This window comes from Oryzias melastigma, linkage group LG7 (genome assembly GCF_002922805.2).
Source record: "Oryzias melastigma strain HK-1 linkage group LG7, ASM292280v2, whole genome shotgun sequence".
Lineage (NCBI taxonomy): Eukaryota > Metazoa > Chordata > Actinopteri > Beloniformes > Adrianichthyidae > Oryzias > Oryzias melastigma.
The window spans coordinates 29,249,854-29,264,544 of NC_050518.1; the positions used below are offsets into that span (position 1 = coordinate 29,249,854).

The window sequence follows — 14,691 nt, forward strand, 5'->3', positions numbered from 1 at the left end:
TGTTTCGTCTAAGGGTTGCTGATGCCAGAAGTCAGAGGGGAATGGCCAGACTGGTTCCAGTTAATACAAAGACAACAGTGATACTTGAGGTCTGCAGAGGAGCATCTCTGAACATGTCTAACCTTGATCCAGATGGACTACAGCAGCAGAAGTACACACCGGTGTCACTCCTGTCTGCTAAGAACAGGAAAGTGATTTGCACTGACTCACCAAAAGTGGAAAACAGAAGATGGAAGAGGGTTGTCTGGTCTGATGAGTTTCCATTTTTGCAGCAACTTTCAGATGGTGGGTCAGAATTTGGCAACAACAACTCCTCTTTGGCGAGTAAAAGTTAGAGGGTTAGTCGCCTGTTTGCATCTAATTAGTGATGTTTATTAGCTCTCCTTTTAGTAAATTTCTCTCTTCCTCTACCGTCTGCACGGCAGGTAAACGCGCATGTGAGTCTTAACACCCTCGCGGTCGCTTCCACTAATCATCTCCGTGTAACGTTTAGTTTTGGTTGATGAAACAGCAGGACATTTGCCTTAACTTTGACACGTGCTTTAAAGCTTTTGCTTTAATTTTCTGTTTAGTTTGTAATATACACAGCTTTTCTTAGATATCTGGAAAAAGAACAGTTGCTTCATGTTCAGTGCTTCTGTTATGATGAAAGTATGACTAGAAATAAATTAAAATCTAAAGAAACTGCTGATGCATTTCTCTTTTGAGCATCAAACTTGACAAATATAGTTGATTTATATCATGATATACATCGTTATCACCCGATATGAAAAACACTACATAAAACTATCGCTTAGCCACACTTCAGCATGTCATAAAGCTTGGATCCTCCCAGATCAGTTTCTAGAACATTACAATGAGTGGACTCTAAAGAGCTCCACAGTCACCAGAACCCAATAGAACCTTTGGGACATGGAGGAACGGGAGATCGGCATCATGGATGTTCAGCTGTCAAATCTGTTGTAGCTTTGTGATTCTGTCATGTCAATGTGGACCAAACTCTAAGTAATGCTTCCAGATCTTTGTTGAATCCATGTAGCACGGATTAAGGCAGTTCTGAGGGTAAAATAAATCCAATCAGTACTAGAAAGGTGGACCTGATAAAGTGACCAGGAAGTGCACTTCTGCTCTTATACTTGAACCGTGTGAAAACATTTTACCACTTTATTGTACTTGTGGGATATGGGACAAAATATGAACTTTTTCAGACGAGTGTGAGACACAGGCAGCTCGTTAACGTCAGATGAATCTGGACTCTGTAAATAATCTATGTTCTTTGAGTTTCCTCAGATGTTTGTGAATGTGTTTCTCAGTTGGGATGTTGGAGAGTTCCTACATTCTTCTCAAGATTCACACAGACACACGGACCAGCATGTTAACTCTTTATTCTTTACAGTAAGCGCCACGTCATCAACGCACGACCACAAACATCCTTAAATAAGCGAGTGGCCTCAGAGTGAAGGGGGGAGAAGCTCTTCATGACAGAAGCAGGTTTGGTCTCAGAAAGACCTTCCATCTTCAGAGTGAGATGATCAGATCTTTAAAGAGGAGAAGGAACGAGGTTTCCAGCTGAGCTTTGATTCTGATCGGTGACAGAAGTGCATCAAGGACATTTATGTGAAAGAGGGGAGGAGACGGAGACAACCAGGAGGACACGGATGAGACGGAGCTTCGTTCTCCTCAGATTAAGGCTGAAGGGCTTTGATCTTCTCCCCACTTTCTCCTTCCATCCCTCTGGTTCAGGAGAGGACTGGTGGGGACGGTCAGGGACGAGGCTCAGTTCCACCTGTTTTCATCGAGGTTGCCGTGGCAGCAGCATCGAGTCTACGAGTCGTTGACGGACATGCTGTCCATGGCGTTGGGCAGGTTCTCTCCTTCTCCTCCCTGCTTCTTCTTCTTCCCTCCGTCCTGCTGTTTCTTCGTCTTCTTGGACATCTCTAGGTCGATGGGGGCGGGTTTGACGAACTTGATGATCTCTGTCAAGCCTAAAGGCGGGAACAAACACACACATCAAAGAAAAGCAGGAACGAGTTTTTATTTTTATTGATATAATCCTTTAGGAGACTAAAAAACATTTGAGAACATCTGAGACTCACTGAGAGTGTCTGGGATCTTACTTCTTCATCACTTAAAAAATATCTATTTTGTTTAAAAATACTATAAAAACAACAAAGTTAATTGTATTTATTATTACAATTATTATAAAAAATAAAAATATTAAAAGAAAAATACTTTTCTGTTAAAAAAGAAAAAGCTAAACATTTGTCTTGTCCTGATAAAAGCTAAGAATTAGTTGAAAAAACACAAAACGGAGTTTTACTGTGCTAACATGTTAGCATACATGCTAGCTTGTTAGCATTGAGGCTAAAGACTAAACAGAATCTTTAGGAAGAGTTCCAGACACAGAAAAAAAATAAATGAAACATTTGATTGAATAATAAAATTCTGAAAAAGTTTATAAACAACAAAAATGAAAAAGCTCAACTAAAAAAAGTTGAAAATGTCTGATTTCCCTAAAACAAAATATTTAAATAAATGTTGAAAACATCTCTGCCCCCCTTTTTTTTACACTTTTACACTTTTTACACATTTGCTGTTCGAACCAGTTTATCTGAACAAAATTGGGGTCAGAACCCGAAACAGGCAGAATGTCAGGGAAAGTCTGAACACTGGAACGGTTTGAATGGAAGAAGCGACCCAAAAAAAAAGATCTCAATATAGTGAACTCAGAGGCTGAGAGGGATCTCATTTACCACAAGTATTCTTCTTTTGGGAAATAAATATGTAATTCTGTGTTTTACAAAGTGTTGAGCTGCAGATTTTACTGGGAACTAAACAGTTTCTCTACTAGACTGAGATCCCTGTAAAGTTAAAACCATAACTTCCACCTCTCACAGGACAGCAATAAACCCTAGAGTTAAAGTCCGCCTATGACAATTTTTGTTTTAAGTATGATTATGAAGATTTTAACCAAAATCCCACAACCTAAATGTCTTAAAAAGCCATTTTTCATGCTGATCTGAAGCCTCAGTTTCCAAAATCTCCTCTGAGGGGGCGCGGCTTTTGGAGTTGAGCTGAGCAGCCCCGCCCCCTTCACTCTCTGATCTTTTGCCTAAAACGAACCAGAACGGCTGGAAATCTGCCATCATACCTGGAGGCATGAAGTCCCTGAGCTTCTCTGGAACCACGATGCCTTCCTCCGTCTGGTAGTTCTCCAGGATAGCACACATCACGCGTGTGGTCGCACACATGGTCGCGTTCAGCATGTGCACAAACTCCGTCTGCCAATCAGAAGGAGGGAGAGAAGTCAAAGCCTCACTTCATAAAAACCGTAGCTGCGAACGGAACATGTTTTCACAGACGAGACGGACGCAAATATTCTATATATCTTCTGACCATTCGAGTGATGCAATTTAATGCTTGTTAATCCAATTAATTAGCTTAATTGTTGTAATCTTTTTCAAGGGAGGAGTGATATAGCAGCATGTCGTCTGCATAAAAACAGCTAGCCAGATTCTCAGGAGGAATCAGGTATAAAATGAATAAAAAGTCCTATGGGCAGAAACACCTGTGTGATCACAACCCCTTTTCTTACCCATCAACCCCCTCTCACCTTGTCCATCATCTTCTTGGTCTGTCCGTAGCGGATGCGGAGGCGTCTGGCCTGGTAGTCGGTACAGTTTGAGCAGGAGACCAGCTCCCTGAAGGCGGCGGAGCCGGGAAACCAGGCCTCCAGGTCCAGCTTCTTACTAGCTGCATGATTTAGGGCACCTGAGATGACGAGGAGGGAGAAGCACACACTTAGAAAGGTCCAAAAACATAACAGGACAGGGAGGAGACAACTGAAACGTAACAAAAACAAAACATCCCACTTCTTTAAAAGGCCTATATCATACAATATCAACATTTGGAGGTTTTAGGTGTTTTATACTGTTTATTCCTCATTATTAACAATCCCAAAGTGATATTTTGATCCATTCATGCATTTCTGAGAGAGATCGGGAGAACAGTCCCTTTCAGGAAGAGTGTCCTCTGACAGCATCAGTCCCAGGCTAACAAACACACTTTTGAAGCTAACGAGGATCAGCAAAACACTTTAAATGCCAGTTGTGTCCTGTCTCCATTAAATAACCAGTGTTCATTACTTTAGACACCAGACTCTAAAGTATCTGAAAAAGTGCATCTGTTTCACCGCCTGCATCACCGTCTGTCTTTTCAGTGCAGTCAAATACTAACACCACAGCAAATGTAAATTAGATATTATATGAGGAAAAAAAAACATGAAAAATGTCTAAAATGTATAAATAGTTATTAAAGAAAGACATTATTAGCATACAATGAGTAACTAAAGACACGCTATACCCATTTTATTAGGGATTGCCCAATCGAGGCTGCGCTCATGTACGGTTTCACCTCACAGCCTGCGTCGTGGTTGTAAAGGAAACATGTAGAATAGTAATTTTGAGGAAAAATGTATTAAAAGTAATTCATCTGAATGATATTTGGAGAACAAATTGGTGGATACATTTTCATTTAATTTCAATCAATTTGACATTTAAAGTGCAAAACAGCAGCAATGTGTGTGTGTGGTGGGGGGGGGGGTGTCAACAAAAAAAACAAACTTTATTTTTCCACATCAGTGCATTAGAATTCATGTGTTTTTTATTTGACTATTAAACATTATTTCATCAAATGTTTTACTTCACGTACTTCTGTCACCAGTACCTTTTGTATTTTTACTTGAGTATTTATCTGGATAATGCCTCTTTTTTCCACTCGAGTACCATGTCTAGTTCTCTTGGCTTCTGTGAAGTACTTCAGGCTCACCTGAGACGATGTTGACAATCCGATAAGGAATCCCCAGCGATTGGTAGAACTCCTCAGCCGTCCCGATCATCTCATCAAACATCTCCCAGGACTTTCCGTCGTGGGGGGAGGCGTACACAAACTGCTCGATCTAGTGGGAGTCCAGGACAAGCTCAGTTCGACCTGCTGCGGCGCTCCGTTCTCTCACAACAAACAGCCGTGACCTCTGACCTTCTCAAACTGATGCACCCTGAAGATCCCGCGCGTGTCCCGGCCGTGGGAGCCCACTTCCTGCCTGAAGCAGGTGGAGAAGCCGGCGTAGCGGATCGGCAAGTCTTCGGGCTTTAGCCACTCCTCCCTCAGGAAGGCTGCGATTGGCTGCTCGGAGGTGGCGATGAGGTACTTCTCGTCCAGGGAGCTGTCGTCTGAACGCTCGCTGCCTTTACCGATGACCTGATGGAAACGGGGCAGACGGACGGTCAGTGGGGGGTGGGGGGCAGCAGCATCTTTTACGTTTATCTAAATAAACTATTAAAAACAGATTGTGCTTTTGAGTCAGACTTTTGGGAGGAAATCTGAAGCTTTTCAAGCAGGAAGATGTGAATTTTTAGGCTAATTTATCTCAACCACTTGGTTATCAATCTTTTTAAACACCATCTGCAGATCTGAAGCAAAACGTCTTCATCACAGAGCTGCTTTAATGCCTTAATTTATCCTCTTATTATTGTTTTTAAAGTTTGTGAGTTTTATTGTTAGACTGTGGTCATTTTAAGGCACTTTTTAAATACATAAACTTGAACTAATGAGTTTTGTTCTCACTGGAAACCTTCACCTGAATTCTGGGAAAATGTTTCTGTTGTTGAAACATGAACCTCTGAAAGGAGGAGTTCTTCACGTCACCACATCTTAAAGAGCATTTAACTCTCCAGTCAGGTCCAACCGGACGTTCCAGTCAGTGTCAAATATAAAAGGACTCGGTTCTTCCTCTACATAGAAAATATACTGTGGCTTCCAACCATTTTCAGGCCTTGGACCGGTTAAATGTGAAGCCTGAAGTGGGAGTTCAGTTTCTCTTAATTTTTTCAGAGTTCATCCTTTGTAAAATATCTGCAGCTGCTTTAAACTTTTTTGTCCACTAGATGTCATGTAGAAACCATTAAAATGATTAAGATTAAACCTCAGCCTCGTCTAACTCTTAAGGTGGAATGAATAATCAGAAAATAAAGCAGTCACTAAAACTGATATGTTCCAAATAAAATGATAAACATGAATTCAGGATTTAAGGAACTGTTTTAGCACTAGCTTTGTAACATTATACAGCTGATTGCTGAATAATCAGCATTATTATTATTATGCTCTTTGGAAACAACAATAAATCCATATTTGGAGTAAAGGCTCCTGGTTTCTGTCTGTTAAATGCAGATTTAAGAAAGTAGCTAATGTTTTTTTGACATGTGACCAAGTCACTTGCATCAAGAAGGAGTTGGATGTGGTGGAGAAAATCCAACATTTCTCCAAAATAAAACTTCCTTTAGAATCCGATTATAAATTAAATGGGTAAAAATGAATTAGGATGTGTTTTTTTTCCTCTGCGGTCCCACACCAACCGTCCCACGGAGCGGTATGAAGAGGATCCACCATAGAGGACAAAAAAAAGGAACAAAGACTTTTTTGAGGCAAACTTCTGTTTATATAAAATAAAGATAGAGTTTATGGATCAAACAGAGTAAGAAAAACAAAACTAAAACAGATAATACACTTATGGATTAGTGGGTTTGATTGCAGAGTTGCTAATAATTCATGGTTCTCCAGTCAGCTGCACTAAGACCTTTTTGTCTTTTTTTCCTTTAATTTAGCTTCTATAACATCACATTTATACCCTCCATGTTCCTCTTTTGCTAGAACCTCAGCTTGTTCTTCCTCACTTTTATTAATGATAGAAAATGGTCAAATTTGTCTTTTGTACAATTTTGTTCTTCTTATTTATGTCAGAACAAATTATTCTTTATTATTTTTTGTTTAAGTTATTACTTTTTTTTCATTATTTACACTGTAAATAAAGCAGTTTCACTTCACAAACCGGCTTTTTTTTCTCTATTAATTTTGGATGAACAAACGGATTGATTGATAAATATTATGAGAGGCAGAATCTGGATTTAATTAGATTTTTTTCTGATTTAGACACCATGTTTTCATACAAACTCTTCAGTTTTATAAATAAAAAGCAAAAGAGGTGGTGGCGGTTCACAGACCTTGTAGAGTTCTTCATCAAACTGGCTGAGCTGAGCCACCTCCTGCATGACCTCCTTCCTCATGAAGAAGGGCGTGTACAGCATGGTGTAGTTCTTGCTGTGGAGGATCCTCAGAGCGTAGCTGATGAGCGCCTGCTCCAGGAACACCAGGGGGCCCTGAGGACCACACGGCAGAAGACAAGGCTTCAAACACGAGTCCTGCCGCCTTCACAACGGCAGAAGTTTGCACGGGAACTGGCCTTCAGGAAGTAGCCTCTGCTGCCGGCCACCACGGCCCCCCGCTCCCCATCGTAACCGTCAATCATGACCACCAGGTCCACGTGGGAGTACTTCTTCTGGACGCTGCAGTCGCCCCAGGTCCGCTCCACCTTGTTGTCTGCATCCTGACAGAAAGAACATGTATTAATTTGAAGAAGGAATTCTCCACAAAAACACTTAATTACTTTTTTTTCTCCTGTTTGTAAAATGAAGGATTATAGAGAACTTCTGTGTCTTTGTGTTGAGCTCCATCAGCAGTGGCGGCGCTCACAGGCTCACTACGATGGATTCAGGGTTGAACCGAGAACCTGGACGTTCTCATCCAGCAGAAACTGGAGAAGCAGCAGCTGGACTCCTCCAGCTCTGATCCGTCATGGACAGAATTTCAAAGCCTCAGAATTCTGCATCTGACCCGTGTCCTGCAGCTTCATCATGCCTAAATGATCACCTGCAGGTCTGAGACTAGGGCTGCCATGATTATAAACTATTAAAATAGTCGACTAATTTACAGTCGATTAGTTGTTACTTTATATTATATGGAGTTGGAGTGTGGTAAAGCTATATTGGCATTCTGCAAGCTTTTTGGACTATTATTGAGGTGTTTTTAGGCTATTTTGGAGTTCAGCTAATATTGCAGCCACACAAAAGCTGTTTTGGCTAATTTGGGCTTTTTTTGTTTTTTAGGCTATTTTGGTGTTTAGCTAAAATTTCAGCTACATACTATCCGTTTTGGCTAACTTAGGCTTTTTTTTTAGTTTGTTAGGCTAATTTGGCATTTAAGTTAATATTTTACCTGACTATCAGCTTCAACGTTTTCAGCTATCAATTTCAGCATCTTCAGCCAAATTCAGCTTACAGCATTCACACCAGCATTATCACAGGTAATGCTATATAACTAGTTTTTAGTTAGTTTAAAGGTAATGATGGTTAAGATGTGTGCTTTACATCCAGTTTGTGCATGATCCATTTAGTCGACTAATTGTAAAAGATAAGCGGTGATTAGTCTATTCAAGATCTTTTTTATTAATTTTTCAAGAGATATCAACACAAACAGAACACAAAATAGAACACAGAAAAGCAAACGCCAAAGGACAGGACGCGGCACAAATGAAACAGCACCATAAACTAAAAATGCAAAAAAAAGTAACCTCTTAGTTCAGATGAGTCCTGTAAATCACAGTCAGCCTTTATGCAATAGAGAAAAGACCAATGATATATTAAGAAAAATTCAAATTATGAGTAGTAGAGATAAGTAATAAAAAAAAGAAGAAGAAGTTTAAAGGTAATGATGGTTAAGATTTGTGCTTTACATCCAGTTTGTGCATGATCCGTTGAGTCGACTAATCGTAAAAAATAAGCGGTGATTAGTCAACTATTAAAATAATCGTTTGTGGCAGATCTATCTGAGACCTTTGCTCTCTGTGGGGGAAAAGCAGAACACGCCTAGACTCACTTCTTAAATTGAAAACATTTCAAATCTGATCCCAGATGGATCTTTAACTTAAAAAACAAAGTCCAGATGAAGTCTAAAAATGTTTCCTATTGTGGGTCCAAACTGGATAAATGAGAACCTTCACAGACTGGAGCCAACTGTTTTAAGTTTAGGCATGTAAGAGCTCTGTGCAGTGTTGGGGGAAAGATCGGTATGTTCAGACGGATCAGTGGGGCATCTGTGGGTCATTTTAGAAAAAAAAGCTGAATCTGAAGACGATGAGCCTGAAGCTAACTGCTTGATCAATGTTCCCACCTCCGAGGCAGAGGGTGCATCTCCCTAAGAGATGAGGAGGACAATCACACTCCTCCACATCAGGAGGAGTCGAGTTTCAACATCTGACAGGAACACCAGACAGAAATGTTTCAAGAGATATTGTGGGCGTGGCCAAACAAGAGCCCCGCCCCCAGCAAACACCGGGGAGGTGATGTCTCTCAGGTGAACTGGAAGCCCATGTGTCCTCCTGGAGGAGCTGGATAAAGGAGATCTGACTGTCGATATTGAGACGTTCTCAGGTGATTTGGACATTTAAGACTGAAAAAGAATGAAGACTTTCTTATGTTACTGTTGTAACTTTAACTTTTTAGGACTCTGAATGAACTGCCTCAATCTGTCAGAGCATAGTCATGTAAACGCTGTCAGCTGTCAGAGCTGAGGAGCAAAAAACTCCAGGTGTGATGTTCTCAGGAGACTAATCTCTGTGGACTCAGGACGGTCCACAGTCTGCTCCTGCATCACAGTGAAACATCAGCTTCTTCATCTTTTTCTGGTGGAGCAGAGAAGAACTGCTGAGAGGCAAACACCCACCTCATCGTTGCTGATGGGCACAGACGGGTGCAGCAGGTTCCCGATCTCCCTCAGGTACTCGAAGCGTTCCGCCTCCAGCCTCAGCCGCTCCTTGTCGGTTTTCTCCACGGCTTCATCCACCAGCAAACGCACCTTCTTGATCTGAGATACAGTAAGAACCTGAAGCAAAAAAAAAAAAAAAAAACTCAATAAGTAAAAACAGAATCCATTTGTCTTGGATGGTATGAGAAGAATCTGACCGATAAGGTCTCAGCAGTTAGAGACTCCAGGTTCTGAGCTTCCTCTGGAACGGACTCGTCGTCTCCAACCGGTTCCTTTTTCTGCAACCAAGACACCAAAGGTCTGAATCAAAGGATGACTGACCGGGTTATCAAACACATTTAGTGATGATAAATCTAAATGGGGATAGTGACGGGAGTTTGGACATTTAAATAACTGCAGTAAAACAAAAACTTCAATCAGAATCCCAGAAGCCTGTTGGGTTTTTTTAGTATTATTGTTTTACTTGTGACAAAATTTCAAAAGAAAATCCAATTGTTAACTCATCCAGTTAATATAAGGTCTAAATTTATAAACTAAATAAATAACTAATTAGATAAAACCTACTCGGAAAAGAAAATCATGTTTTAATAAGTTCTTGTGGCATTTTTCTAATGATGGGGAACATAAAAATTAAAAAGCACAGAAATTCGTTTTTGTTGATTCAAATCTTTGTCAATCAACAGCAGACCAAAAAATGTTGTTTAAAAATAGATTGTATTTGTGACGTAGAAAACAGGCCACAAGCTCTCTGCTCCGCCCCACTGTGAGGCATCCGCCCGGAGACCAATAGATCCATGAACTTCTTTGTTTTCCTCATCTAAGCTGGAATCTGGATCAAAACTGTATGGCTGGATAGCTCCAATAATACTAAGTACTTTTGCTATATCGGCATTGTTAGGTTGGGGGTGTGAGGGGCTGTAAACTAGTGGAAGAGTGTATAAATAGACAACTCTCAGCAACAGAGGGGAAGAGGTGGTGGGGTTTCTCCACGGCAACAATGTGATGTTTTAAGAACTAAAGGTTTTGTAGGTCACTTTTTGTCACAGTAACCTGATCCCCAGGATTAAGGAGGGCTGCATTCATCATCTTGCTTTTAAAGCAAAGGAGCTCAGGTTTACACCTTCTCAGGAGCAGAGATCTACAGCCTTTTTTATTTCCTTACAGGAGCAAAACTTTATTGAAAGAGGGCGGGGTCTATTGATGTGGATGTTCTGAGTGAGTACCTTCATCTTCTCCCCAATTTTTTTGCTGCAGAGGTTCTTGGCTTTGTTGAGGTTGTCTGCAGTGAAGCGGCCTGTCGAGGAGGACAGACGTCAGCATCGTCACTCTTCAGCACCTGAACAAGTGCTTACATACATTTAATGCAAAAGTCATATCTTAAAAGTAACATTTTATATTTATATACAAAGCAAGCTGTGTAAAAGATCACTTTTGTTCTATTTAGTTTAAATCACCACCATGACCTTCTACTGCAGGTAATACTGGATCCAGGAAGAAGAATATGATCTTCTGCTTGGATCTGTTGGATTAATGACTTGTGAAGATCAACTGCTGTTTGATGACTTCCAACCCTCCCATGACTCAAACTGAGGGATGTAAACAAACAAAAACTGCACACTTCTGACGACAGGAGCACGCGGTGCTCAGTGAGATGACACTGCAGGTTAACCTGACATGTTACCGGCTTGGATTGCATCAGACTGCAGAGCCCAGTCAGCACTGGTGAGCTAACGTGCCATTTATACACTGTTTATTATCAGATGACATTCAATTTCAAAGGAAAATCTGAATAAAATCTGAATTTAAAAACATTTTAGAAATCAGCGTCAATCAGTTTTAGGTTCCTTTGAATTTGTTTGGTTGAGCTAGCTTAGCTAGCGTTAGCCCGTGTTGGTTCCTCTTGTCTTCCTGGGATTAATGTAAACATTTAAATCAAAACTTACAATAAATGACTGTCACACTTGTGCCTATGTTTGGATTAAAGTTAGTTTCCATCCCTGAGATGGACACTCTTCCCTTAAACTAGATTAGCACTAGCATTGCTAGGTGCTACCGTTAGCCTCTCCGGCTGGAACCGTAAAGGACGCTCACATTTCCTCCATTCTGTGTCCGCCGCCACCAGCTTGTCCACCAGTGACACGTCCTTGAACCTCTTCCTCTGGGTCTCGCGGATAAGTTCAGGGTCGCCGCCCTTGTCCGTTCGGAACAGGTCCAAGTCGAGCACCATGTTTCCACGCTGCGTGTCAGGGAGAGACTGAATGAAGAGGCGCTCCTGCTTGGAGGCTGTGAGATATCGCGAGAAACCGCGAGAGGGCGAAGAGCATCACAAACAGAAAATAACACTATTTAATATTTATAATAAATTAAAATCCTTAGTCTTTAATAAATTGCAATCCTTTAAAGTGCCCGTGAGACTTAAAGACCCACTTTAATATTTGTTAACTGTTGTAAAAATGTTTCCTGTGGTCTTTTTGATTATGGTTATGCCAGGACTGCCAGCTTTTCATAAAACCTTGGAGTGACCCAATCCAGGAAAAAAAATACTATAAGGCGGCAAGACATGAGACGAGTCAAGTGTAGTTTTGTGAGTGTAATTATGAAATAAAGCATAACAAGGTGAAAAAGAAAGATTGAGCAATAACAAGAAAAATAAATAACTTTTTAAAGAGTAACCATTGACTATACAAGAGATCCAGACAGAGTTGGAGTGATGTCCCCCTACCTATTTAGAAAACAGTTTACTTCCAGCTCCAACCAAATTCAATTCAGTCGCCTTTTTTCCACAGAACGGACTCATTGGAACCACATGAATTCAGTAGTAGTGACTGATCTAAGCCAATCTAAGTTCATGGGTTTTTTTTTAGTTTTTTTTTTTTTTAAGTCAGCAATTCAATGGCAACTATTGTCACTAATCAGGAGTGAGCAGCCCTTTCACTGAAAACAGCTCAGGAGAATCTGAGTCAAATGTTCAACGTGTGGGCCGGCCAGCAGGCACCACATGCTTTTATTGAGACGGTTTTTTTATTGGCCAGTTTATAACTTGAATAACTTACAATAAAAATTATTGTGAACAAAAGGTTTCGCAAGAAGATGTTCAATTTTCTATTAAATTTTATTTATATATCCCAGTATCACAAAACATTTTTAAAAAGGTATCAAAGCAGCAATGATTATTCTGAATGACTGGGTATTGTCATTTCTCTATAGAAGTCTATGGGATTTTGGATTTTTGGAGCCACTTTCTATTATGTGAGGAAGGCAGGGTGACTCAGTCCAGTTCTCTTATACAGTCAATGTTTTCATGTTTGCTTACCTTTTGATTTGTAATGTTTTGAGGTGTTTGTTTATTTATGTTTGTTTTGTTTACAGGACTTTAAATGTATTGTTTGCAGGACATTTCTATCTTTTGTCTTTCTTTTTTCCTATTGTTTGGTCAAGGTGACTTCCTTCCTGGGCGTGGCCAGCCAATTAGCTGATATCTATAAAAGGGAAGAAGCTCAGTGTAAAGAAAGGCTGCCAGAGGGAAGGAGCTTGTGTGGGCTGTGCAATGCTGAATAAAACTCTGTTCCTGATCTTTAAAGAAGTCTGCCTCCTATGTTAACCAGGCCACCCCTGTCACACCACATTGTGACATTTTAAAACTCTGTCTCTCGTTCTGCTTGTAGCAGTTTTTCAAGCTTTGAGAATTTTAGTGAATGGCTCCTACTTGAGCCATGGCTCAAGCCCTGCTGTTTTAACTGTCATTATTGATGATAAAGTTCCATCCAGGACAAAACTGGTCTTGCTTTTGTGCCCATTTGAGTGGAGTAGAACCAGAATGATGACAATCATCTGGAGCCATCTGGCTTCTGGACCATCAAGAAAGAACCAGCTGTTCCAGATTACCAAGCCATTGAAACCAGTGCCAGAGATGGAGCAGTCTCAGCTGAAATTCATTCAAAACTCCTAGTAAAAAACTGTTTTTATCACCTGAGGAACGTGGCTAAACCTATGACAGTTTTATGACCTTGAGCTGATTATCCATGCTTTTATCTCTTCTCGTTTATACTGCATTAATTCTCGTTTTACCTGTTTAAACAAAAAGTCTCTTGACGCCCAATCTGGCAAGACTGGAGGACGCACCGGCGACACCACTCTGCAGGTTGCCAAGTTTTGTCGCTCTGGAAAAAAAACGGAATTTCCTTTTGACTTTCACTATAAGGGACAACACTGTTTATCAGCCTTATTGTTTAGTTATTTGTCCTTTGTTTTGTTGTGGGGAAAAATGCTTATAAGTCTAATTTTAAATTAAGTCACACTTTTAAGTCACATTTTCATTAGAGGATGGACAAGCTGAGAATGAAGTTTATTTAACTGTTGGATTATAGTATAAATAGAGGAAGTATGATGATATGGGGCAGTAAGCTGATATATATTACAGGCATTTAGCGGATATTCAAGCAAATAGTCAATTAGAAATGTAATTCTTTTACATTAAATCATTTTAAGCTGTTTCAGTTTTTGCATAATCAGTTGGTCTGGTCTTGGATAATCATGTTAGAAATTAGGTCACTAAAAATATTGTAAAAATGTGCCCCTAAAATTCAAAATGATATTTGTCAATTGAAAATCCAATTTACAATTTGAAAATGTATTTTACTTTTGAAAATGTAACGTGCAATTGAAAAAAACATAGTCAAAAACTGACTATAGAAATCAAATTCAATCTGATATATTTTTATAGCTTTGAATAAAAGCAAAATCACTCACCTTGATTAGAGACTGACAGATTGGTGTCTAAATTTGAATTTTGGGGCAGAAAAAGGGTGACTGTGTCCTGTCCAGCAGCTGAGCAAACAGATGAGAGCCACATTTGCAGTTTACTTTTACAATAGGGGGTTATATTTGCAAAAACCCTGTTATATTTGAAGCTAAACTTTATATTAAAAAAAAGAGGGAGAAGAAATAGTGATGATTTGTAAATGACAAAGCATGACGCTAGGAGGCGCTGCTGTGCAATTTCTTTTTGAACCCTGACTCCAGAGCACCAAAAAC

General features: G+C 40.1%; 1 protein-coding gene across 1 annotated transcript; it reads right to left on the minus strand.

Annotated features, from left to right (window-relative positions):
- Positions 1-1,368: 1,368 nt before the first annotated feature.
- Positions 1,369-11,884, minus strand: sars1 (seryl-tRNA synthetase 1). Its single transcript, XM_024293842.1, has 11 exons — positions 11,749-11,884; positions 10,881-10,951; positions 9,855-9,935; positions 9,616-9,774; positions 7,298-7,441; positions 7,059-7,214; positions 5,038-5,259; positions 4,828-4,957; positions 3,614-3,771; positions 3,152-3,281; positions 1,369-1,985 (listed from the first exon to the last, which is right to left on the minus strand). Exons 1-11 carry the CDS (start codon positions 11,882-11,884, stop codon positions 1,825-1,827), a joined length of 1,548 nt encoding a protein of 515 aa, XP_024149610.1. The 3' UTR covers positions 1,369-1,824.
- Between the last annotated feature and the right edge of the window lie 2,807 nt (positions 11,885-14,691).